At 46.0% G+C, this 10,822-nt stretch overlaps 2 protein-coding genes across 2 annotated transcripts; one reads left to right on the forward strand and one right to left on the reverse strand.

Moving 5' to 3' along the window:
* Positions 1 to 1,014: 1,014 nt before the first annotated feature.
* LOC125515112 (transcription factor LRL3-like) lies at positions 1,015 to 4,809 on the forward strand. Its single transcript, XM_048680539.1, has 6 exons — positions 1,015 to 1,574; positions 1,674 to 1,784; positions 2,089 to 2,154; positions 3,123 to 3,188; positions 3,318 to 3,386; positions 4,232 to 4,809. Exons 1-6 carry the CDS (start codon positions 1,158 to 1,160, stop codon positions 4,574 to 4,576), a joined length of 1,074 nt encoding a protein of 357 aa, XP_048536496.1. The 5' UTR covers positions 1,015 to 1,157; the 3' UTR covers positions 4,577 to 4,809.
* A 718-nt stretch (positions 4,810 to 5,527) lies between these two features.
* LOC125515111 (DEAD-box ATP-dependent RNA helicase 1-like) lies at positions 5,528 to 9,495 on the reverse strand. The gene is made up of 9 exons (XM_048680538.1): positions 9,164 to 9,495; positions 8,603 to 8,837; positions 8,138 to 8,392; positions 7,480 to 7,631; positions 7,202 to 7,379; positions 6,897 to 7,084; positions 6,424 to 6,628; positions 5,948 to 6,053; positions 5,528 to 5,825 (listed from the first exon to the last, which is right to left on the reverse strand). Exons 1-9 carry the CDS (start codon positions 9,301 to 9,303, stop codon positions 5,698 to 5,700), a joined length of 1,587 nt encoding a protein of 528 aa, XP_048536495.1. The 5' UTR covers positions 9,304 to 9,495; the 3' UTR covers positions 5,528 to 5,697.
* Positions 9,496 to 10,822: the final 1,327 nt, after the last annotated feature.

The following is a 10,822-nucleotide window of genomic DNA, read 5'->3' on the forward strand; positions in this document are numbered from 1 at the left end:
GTGGGGCTGCACCCTGTCGGCCAGCAGCAGGCCGATCGGCCCGCGGTAGGCTGACAGGGGCGCGTCCGCGCCGACAGCTCCCTCCCTCCCCCTCGCGACGTGGCCAGCCCAATCCGAGGCCGACACGTGTCAGGCGGGCCAGCTGTCGGCCGGCTACTGGCCCACTGCGCCTACTCGGCTTGCTGCGGGCTGACTAGGCCCAGTCGGCCTGCTGTGGGTCGACGGTGTATTATTTTTGAAAATTATTTTTTAGCGTAATATTTGTGCAAATTAATAAAAAAATGTATTATTTTAAAAAAATTAGCCTTTGATTCGCACCGCACGATCCTTAAACTGCGAGAATAGGAAAACTACAAGATTAGAATGGCATCCTCATCTCAATCCTACATGATGTTTGATTTGTTTGATTGCATTATAGGAAAAACAAAGAATTCTTCCAAAAAGGTTTGAGTGGATGCTAAAATTCCAATGGAATGTGATACAAAGGGATCCTTAGAAGAAAAAAAAGACCTATAGAATTCAATCCTATAAATCAAACAATCAACATGTAAAAAATTCTTAAGTATTCTAATCCTCCAAAGTTCCTATGAAAATCTTTAGAATCAAAGGAATCCTGGGTGGAAACAAAATCTTGAGTGAACTTGTCACTGCAATCACGTGTTTTTCCTATCCTGCGAATCAAAGAAGCAGGGAACCGTGGATAATGCCATGAGCCCATAGCTAGTAGAACTGGTGCATTCCGAATTATATCTGATAAAATCGTGGAAATTCATACATTTGGAAGCATACCGTTGAACCTCTCATACATACATACATACATACATACATACATACATACATAGACTCCTTCGGAAACCGACTGGAATCTGACTGAAGTACTCGCGTTACAGCCTTACAGAGTTTACAACAAAAAGCATTACGTGGTTTCACAGTAAAAAGAAATATCATGTAGCCATAACAGTGACGACACTCGTCGGAGCCGTCCCTCTCTCTGCGAGCTTATAAACTTTGTCGCCTCGCTCTCTGCAATCGTCAACCCAGCCCAGCCCAGGCCACCACCACCACCACCTTTCCTCGCCGGCTTTACCGTCGCGCCCTCCTCCTCCTCCTCCCCTCTCCCCTCCCTCCGCGCAAGCCGAGAACCAAGCAGCCAGCACATGCAGCCCGCCGGCCGCGAAATGCACGGCGGCGGGCAGGGGCAGGGGCAGGACGACTTCTTCGAGCAGATGCTGTCCGCGCTGCCGACGGCCTGGGCCGAGCTCGGCTCCGTCAGGCCCCCCTGGGAGCTCCAGGCGGCCGGCGCGCCCCCGCCCGACGGCGACCCCGCGTTCGACGAGTCCGCCCTCCTCGCCTCCCGCCTCCGCCACAACCAGATCAGCGGCGGCGGAGGGGACGACAAGCCGCCGCCGGCCATGCTCCCCCGCCACGGCCTCGATGGCGGGGGGTTCCTGCCGCTGCCGCTGTTCACTGACCGGTCGCGGGAGGACCTGCAGGGGGCCAACCAGGCGCTGTTCGACGGGTTCGGGGCCGCCGGAATGCACGCCGCCGCCGCCGCTCAGCCACCGTTCGGGCAGGTGAGCCAAGAACCGCCGCCGCGTCCAGCTTTGGCTTTGTTCCGTGTTTCATCAGTCGCACTAACAAAACTCTGCCTTCTTTCCCCCCGTACATCCAAGGCCGGCTCAATGCCGCCGCCAGCAGCGCAGGGCGGGGCGGCGGCACCGCCGCGGCAGCGGCAGCGGGCGAGGAGGGGGCAGGCCACCGACCCCCACAGCATCGCCGAGCGTGTACGCGACCCTCGCCACCACCTTCCCCTTCTCCCCCAATCATTATGTCTTACACCTTCTACTGTTCTTGACTTCCTGCTGCTCGAGCTCCACATTCACTGGACCATTTACTTCACTCCGACCTGTCACATTCTCGCAATCCCACTGCACAAATTTTGCATTTCTCACTGTTCCAGCAACAATCTTCACAATTTTCACATCAATTACTGGCATTTTTGCTCAAAATGTTGGCACCAGCAGCAAGAAGAACCTGAAATGAAACCGTGTGGTTTTCCTCATTTTCTTTCCATGTGTTGCTCTGCAGCTCAGAAGGGAGAGGATAGCGGAGAGGATGAAGGCGTTGCAGGAGCTGGTCCCGAACGCCAACAAGGTGAGCGAAACGTCCCACCTTTCCTCCTCCGCTTTTGCCTTTTCCTTACGCTCTCTGCTTTGAGCAAAGCAAAGCAGCAAGGAAGCTTTCCTTCCCTGAATTCTGGTGAAAAATGCATCCATGTTTCCTGCATTATTGGTTGCTGCAGACAGAGTAAAGCTGGTGTATCATACTAGTATAACGTGTGATGCCATGCTATCTTTGCAGTAGTATAAGTGATTGTAAAATGGCAAGTGCGTGATGGAATTGGAAAGCATGGTAGTTGGAGTTGTATGGTTATTTACACTTAAGTAATCCAGAGGATAGGGTTGACATGTCGGTCCTTGGTTGGAGGATCTGGCTTAGTAATTTAGTGACTTCTGATTGGTGGTAGTAGGCTAGTAAGGCAGGCAGCAGCAGGGAAAAGAGAGATCAGACATGGTGCCAAGGGGATTGACAATTGTTATTGCCATCATCAGTCTGGGCCAAGGCCACAGCTAGTACCAATTAGTGCAATTGTAGATAAACAGCGACACCAAATTGAGGGGAAATGAAAACTAAATTAGGGGCTTCAGGATAAATTTCACTAAACACTAGGTTCCTAGAACTATAATATTGAGCATCATGAGGAGAATGACAGATGTATCATGTATGGGGGGTTCCATATAACATAAACATGTTTAGACTTTGAGACAACCCGCTTTCGTGGACTCTGTGATGGTTACAGAACAGGGGTGTTGTCTAGTGCTCCAGCTTCTTGCCACGGTTGATACTCCCGGAGCTTCCAATGGCACATGTGATATCTTTTTTTGCACAACTTTTATTCACTGTTCACGGTATCTAGAGCGATAACGAATGTCGATTGCTTGGCTTTTTCGAATAAAACCTTATATCAGTTGTCATGTCTTAGATGACGCAGCTGCCACAATGCGAACTAGACCGGACATAGGTCGCTGTAACTGGAATAACAAGATGGAATTTTGTTGCAGACCGACAAGGCATCGATGCTCGACGAGATCATTGATTATGTCAAGTTCCTCCAGCTTCAAGTCAAGGTACATAATTTGGCTTTTCTGCACCTAGCCTGGGTTACTACTAGCTAGTCGCTAAGTTTCTGAATGTTGCTAGTCAGCTTGCTCCTTGATGGAACTCATGGTCCCTGATCAGATGCCCCATTTTTGCAGGTTCTGAGCATGAGCCGATTAGGCGGAGCTGCTGCAGTTGGCCCTCTGGTTGCTGGCTTGTCATCAGAGGTACCTGTGTGACATGATCTTCCATTTTGACAAGCTTATATGTGATTGTTTTTTGGAGGAATCCTACATCACTGACAACGACTTGTACATAGTTAGTAAGTGTTAGCCTAGAGCCAAACACTAGCTTGCTTGCATGGGCCAACTTGTTCTGATCCCTAAAATCCGCTAATTACGTTTGTTAGATCACAAAGTGTATATATATGGAATGTTAGCCTTTTGACCATCGGTCCGGTACGAATAGATACTCATAATCCTGTCATTTTCAAGTTGGTGTGCTGATTCTGACTCACTTAGCTTTTGGTTGTATATGAAAAAGATGATTATTTTTGTCTAGGGTGGATCCCTCTTCAAGTCCACGAGGTAGAATTTAGGTATATAAAATCCTATAAAAAATCTAAATTCAGCATTCAGAGGACTGAAAGTCACAGTAAAGAGCTACTGCAACTAAACTAATATAGTACGCCTATAAAAATTGCACCACATTATTCAAATCAAAAGGATTGTTGCTTAAGGAACAGATCAAGCATTAGTGGATGCCAGCACAACAAAAAAAGGTTCAGAAGAATCTTTCTGGTTTAAGAACTGGAGGGAAAAAGGAAAACACGCCTGAAAAGTGACCACCATGTACCAAACTACCAATCAAGCAGTTAGGCTGTAGGAGCTACTGTCCACTAAGGACAATTGGCAGCTCCTTAACATACCCCAGCTACTACAAGGTCAACCACCATCTCGAACTCGATGAACTACCCGATTAACTCTCCTTGTTTTTTGAAGAAAGCATTGGCTTTTCTATAAGAGTCATCCGCTCAATTGCCACTGTACTAAAACCTGAGTCCACCTTGCAGAGCAGCGGAAATGGAAACGGGACCAGCAGCAGCGGCGACGGCAATGGCGACGATGACAATGGTGGCAGCACCTTGCGGGCGACAGAGCAACAGGTGGCGAGGCTGATGGAGGAGGACATGGGCACTGCCATGCAGTACCTGCAGGGCAAGGGGCTCTGCCTGATGCCGATCTCCCTTGCCTCGGTCATCTCCTCCGCAACCTCATCGTCGCTCCACTCCGCCACCCGCCCTGCTGGTAATGCCGGAGGACCCCTGCACGAAGGCGGTAGCCCTGCGTCGCCTCGGTTGGTGAACGGCATGGGCGCCGATGGCTCCCGGACCATCAGGGACGGCAGTGGACAGTGAAGTGGTCGGCTGTTCTTTCAGCCAGGGACAGTTCTTCAGAAGGTTGAATTCTGGGGCTAGAATTGCCAGCCAGCTCTACACCCTTTTTCTCTTGGCCTTTATGTCTGTTCATAAGAAGAAGAAATGATGTGCAATCATGCAAACTTTAGCCCTACCTTTTTCTTGCTCTTATTATTTATATGTGCAATAGCTTTTCTTCTAATATCTCTTTCTCCCTTTTGGGATATGATCGAGCTGCTCTAGTCTCTAGTCTTGTTTATATCAAAGATTATTGCTGAGCTGTCGTTCCTCTTGTTGCACAAAGCTGAAGAGGAATCAAATTTATCGCGAGTCCAAAATATCAAAGTTTCTTTTCTGAACCTAAAAATACCAAAGTTTTGAGTAGACAACAAACGGTACAAATGCAAAGTTGTTTTTCATAGAAGGTACAAATGCAAAGCTGGTCAACAAATTGGAAGATAACCTATCGTGTGGGAGCCAGGGGAGCATATGCTGTTTCAGGCGCTTTGTTCTTCCCGGACAGCCAGCCAGTCAGATAACCTTAAGTTATAGTGCGTTTACTGTCAAGCCATGCGCGAAATGCTTACGTGCCAATGGCTGGGATGCAGGTGGTAACAAGGTTAATTAGAACATCCTCGGAGCATCAAGAACTCAAGATATTAAGCCATGATGTTTGATGCGTGAATTACGTGATCCGGTGAAGATATTAGGGCATCTTCAACCGTGCTTGTTAACCAAAAAAAAAATGCCACTGACAACTCTGATGAACAAGGAGAAGCAACTTCGACTTGTAGCATTTGAACAAGGGGAACAAAAAAAAATTCTGCAGAAATGCAGGTGGGGGTCAGTTGGACAGACACGAAAAATTACTGTGACGTGCACCTAGAATTTTCAGGTTTACCAACAGATGTTCAGACTAAATCAGCCAAACCCACTAAACTACACGGTCCATCATCAAATCGCGCCGTGTTGATCAGTAGGGGTAACAGAGGTTCTACATATAGAAAAGCAAACAGGGGGGAAATGCACTGCGTCTTCGGATAGTATAGTTCCCCAAATATATGTACCAGCCGGGGATTTAAGACGTTTACAGAAAACAATTCAGAACACCGAGTGATCTATCACACTTCATGTTTGCTTGCCTCTCTTCTTTTCAAAGCTCCCGGCACTTTATCTCCCGACTTGTTGGATTTCTTCGATGCTTCTGGTTCCGTGGACCCTTTCAATTTATCTTTCAGTTTCTCCAGAGCTTTTAACAGCCCAGCAAGGAAAAAAAAACAGAGACAATATTAGAATCAATGAAGAACATCAAAGGCGTGGGTGATGGCAAATCAACATAGTAATCTGATTAAAACAGGACTGCTATCTCACCAGTCTCAAAAACTGGGCGAAGGCTATCTATTGATTCCTCGGGTAGCGAGCGAAGGATGCAGCTAGAACCATCTGCCTTCTTCAGCATCTTGTCAAATCTTTTAACCTACATGACATTTGACTCAGCAACCTATGTAACTAGAGAAGAATATGCTGAGATTAATTTATACATCTCGTAGCAGACACGTCTGTTTTAATTCCAAAACAAATATCAAGGTGATTCATCATTAGTTCGTTCGTAAGTCCTGATCCAAATCAGGAAGACCTGATAGTAACAGTTATCTACACCAAATTCTATATCATCAAAACACTCAATTTGTTTGTTCCCCAGCAATCAAATTAGCCAGCAATACAGGGATGAGATCAGCATATTATTTACACATATAGACATATCATGTACACTATCATGGAATCAATCAACCACAGCAAGCATTGTACCAAATACTAATTATCATTATTGTTAAACAGCGCATTACCTCATTTTTCCTTAAAAACGTGAAGCAAGAACCAGATTCGCCTGCCCTGGCAGTTCGGCCTGCTCGGTGGATGTATGTTTTCACATACTGCGGCATCTCATAGTTGATAACATATCTCAAACCATCAATATGTATTCCTCGAGCCATTATATCCGAGCCAATGAGAACATCTATTTTCCCTTCCTTGAAGGCTGCCAACGTCTTCCTGCAGCAGAGTTTTATTAACATCACAAGGTGAGATTAAGTTCGACATGTCAGAATATAATTCCACCATCAACATAACCAAACTTAACGAGTAATGCCGCTTTCTTATGTTTGCACACACATGCTCTAACAAATATGATCCATGGAGCTTGTATAAGGCATATTCAGTCAGAGATGGTTATTTGTAGTTACTTATTTTTGTGGCTGTCTGCAACCAGCGCAAGAAAATGAACTCTGATTTACAACAGGAAACAAACATGAGTAATTACCTTCGAGTAGATTCACGCTGCAAACTTGAGAATTCACTAAACTTAAAGGGTAAGTCTTCGAAAAATCCCAGTAAAGTGCTTAGTCTGTGACTATCATCTACAGATTTAGTAAAAACCAAGCACTTCTCCCCACGCAGCTCTTGGAGAAGAACAATGAGACACAGCGGTTTTATGTTTGATGTACAGATCTGAAATAACAGCAAGGACAATAAGAACGCATGGGACAGTTCACAATAGCCTTTTACACCCCTTCGTGTTTCAGGCATAAGCATTGATAAAAGCAACAATCAGTAAAGCTGACAAACCAGCTTGTAGGACTCCAGCTTTGTAGGAATTCTGTAACGCTTCTTCCCACTATTCAACAGCAAAGGATGATGCAGCTCAAGTTGAGAAAGTTTGCTGGGATCTTGGGTCAGTGTAGCAGAGCAGACTATCTTTGCCAGTCTTGGATAGCATTTACCTTTAAACCCTCGCTCGACACCCCTAGATGCCATAGCGTAGAATTAAGTCCTCAATTGAAACATAAAGTGATAAAAGAGGACAAGAATAACATGAGGAATTGATATCGTAGAGCAAGGCTTACGATCTTCTAATGGTGGTCAATGGATGCAGTAGAGTTCGTCCAGGAGTGTCATGCCGGAAATGATTTTGATTTGTTGGGCGAGTAAACTGGATAACTGTTGGCAACCAGGACTGATATGCCTCTCTTAACATCCTATCTGTCTCATCAACAACCTGAAACCGCAAGTTTGAAATAAATCAAAAGCAAGTAAGCAACACTAATACTAATATGCACAAGTATAGTGCTATGACTAAGTTTTATATCATCATATGCTATAAAAATTGCACAAACAGGGGGGCCTGTTGACTGAATAATTCTTTAAAAAGAACACAAGCAGGGCATGCCAAACTTGTTGCAACTAGAGGCAACACTCACATGGTTCTGAATGACATCCATAGCAAGTGTCTAAATGAAGTGGTGAATCTGGAAAATTGTTCTAGTCATCCCAAAATGGGCCAAAATATGCTGCTATCTGGATACAGGCCAGGTAAAGTAAATCATATGCACTTTGGTCCAAACCAATTGCCAGCATACTGTTCGACATTACATGGTACTGCGGCACACAAACAATACTGCCTCAACTATGTATAACAGGACATATCAACACATCATATATGAACTCAGTCATCCATTGTAGAGAATAGTGTGAGGAGACAGAAATGGTTGCCGACAAGCCTACCAGGTATTGAAGATGCTCCAGACTGAAACCTTTTGTCATGTTGATATGATCCATCAATCTTCCAGGAGTTGCCACCAATATATCAACTTTAGTCTGTGGTTCCATTTCGACATATTCATCATCAAGAGATGGGTAAAGTTCTTGTTTGGACTTCTTGATCAGATCTGAGATTTCATCCGCGATGGACGATTGACCAACTGCTGATGCTACTGTCAAGCCCACCACAGGAGCAATAGCATCAAAAACCTCTTTAACCTGAAGTGGAACAAACAAACAGAAGACACTTCCATTTTGTCATGATGAACTGAATAATATTAAATGGAATAAATTGCTGGAATAGCTATTGACGATGTAGAACAGCATGCATCAGTTTTTCTATGGATAAATTGCTGGAATAAGATATTGACAGTATAGACTAGTGTACACAAGTTTCTAGAAGTAGAAGGTAAAATAAATGTCACAAACCTGCAATGCTAAATCCCGTGTAGGCAGCACAACCAAAGCACGCAAGCACCTTACTTTCCGGGTAGAAAGCATTTGCACAATAGGCAAGGCATAAGCAAGGGTTTTGCCGGATCCAGTCGGGGAGTTAATACAGATATCCCTCTGAAAAGCACCAGGACCAATGGTTTCCAGCCATGTCGAAACCTGAACCGGGAAAAAAGATTCGATTCCCATCCGCTGCAACGCTTCCGCCAATCTGTGTAACAGTAAACATAGCCCTCTGTTACATGCTATTTTCGAAGACGTTTGTGCAGAGTTAAAGGACACAAAATTAATATGCGGCTAAACAAAGTAGACGAAATCGAACATGTAAAGTAAGTGAAACAACTAGTGCACATGACATTGAACAAAAGTAGTGCAGCCAATGCTAATAGAACTTCTAGTAGCAGCACAAGAAGCTATCCAGTGAAGCGCAACAGCGCCATCGTTGTCAAATTGAAGACTCAGGCACTACAAATTCAGCAGGCCATTGCTGAGCAGAAATACTGCACAGCACGGACATGGGGTGTGGCATGGTAGTACCTGGGGTCGAGGCGCGGGAGGCTCGTGACGGGGCAGCCGGAGAAGGAGTCGATGTCGACGGGGTGCCGCATCCACGGCAGGTGCGGCACGCGCTCCTCGGGCGCCTCGTCCTCCTGCTCCTTCGTCTTCATGGCCACCATCGGCCGCCGAACCAGGGAGACGGGGGAGGAGTCGCCGCCGGCGAGCAGGAGCGGCGATAGGGGAGGAGGGAAGGGAGAGGCGGCGAGTTAGGGCGCGGAGCAGAAGTGCAGAACAGAGTGCTGATGATGACGGGCTCTGCCTCTGACGGGCCGGGAGATGGGCCGTCCAGCCCAAAGCTGTACAGAAACTTCTGTCCTTTTCTTTCAGGTGGAGGTTGAAGATCCCTAAAAAAAGGTGGAGGTTGAAGAGCCGGTGAAAAGGGGAAAGACCAAGGGGAGAAGGCGATGGCAGGAGAGAGGCGACCGGCGACCGGCGTGGGAGGATGGAACCACGCCGCGAGGACGTGCCAGAGCGTCGGGGCCGCGAGTGATTGCGGATCTTGGCGACAGGCGACGGACCGAAGGAGGGCGACGGGGAGCAGCAGCGTGAAAAATAGAAATAGCTCAACGTGCACGTTGCTCTTCTTTTTTATGCGGATTTTGCACGTGCGCGTGCGCCTTTGAGAAAAACAGGAGCAAACAATTTGTTTGAAACAAATTAATGGAACATTTCTGTAGTAGTCGGACAATTTTGTAACCAGCAGCCAGCAATTTTTACCAAACATAGTCACCATGAAAAAAATCATAAACATTTATTTGAGCAAAGAGAAACAAATATTAGCACTAGGCGAGTCTGAGATTGGAAAGTGCCCGAGTTCAAGAAAAGGACTACGAGAAATCTTGCCAGAGGCAATTCAATGGTTTAGAAGAAGTCAACGGTATTTTTTTCATTTCAGTCAATTCCTTGGGTATTCCCTTAACAGGATCGATTCTCATGACTTCATGGACCAAGCTCATAGCCAAGGTGCTCTTAGCTATTCACCTACTAAAGGACGAATGAATTCATGTCAATGTGGCAATGCCTATCACCCATGTCTTGTATAAGGAGCAAGACTTATCTAAGCAAATGATCAATAATTTATACGTCTATGTCTTTAAACTGTCCAATCCCATTGTGTTATGTCTCTGCAGTCCGCACACTAGGGTTATGATTTTGATGGCATAGTTGCATAGGTATAGGAGACATCGGGAATTATGAATGGGTCGCGACAATTGCAACTTGCACGAACTAGTTGAAATCAGCTCCATGCATCTACCTCCTACGCCGCTGCATCAGCTAATTTCCCTCAGCATACTCTCTTCATGGAGCATAATGCCTTCATGCTCTGGCAGTCTCATGCACCACACTTCTCGTGCCCTCTTGAGGATGCATGGTGTGCTAGTTACTTCCTTGACTAGGATGGAATGGGGATTCAAAGAGATTGATTCTCACGAGTATGATTCGTAAATAAGGGCGATAGAAAGCAAGCAGGTGATCACAATGTCGTTCTCAAGGAGCAACATAGACGCTGAGCTCCAAGACACCAAGATGCTAAATGGCAAGGCATAATATTTCAGGGAACCTTCGCTAATGTGTTGCCTAGTTCAGGAGAGTCTATGAGCCAATATCTCACTTCATATCTGAAGAAAGAGCCATCTT

Source organism: Triticum urartu, chromosome 6 (genome assembly GCF_003073215.2).
Source record: "Triticum urartu cultivar G1812 chromosome 6, Tu2.1, whole genome shotgun sequence".
Taxonomy (NCBI): domain Eukaryota; kingdom Viridiplantae; phylum Streptophyta; class Magnoliopsida; order Poales; family Poaceae; genus Triticum; species Triticum urartu.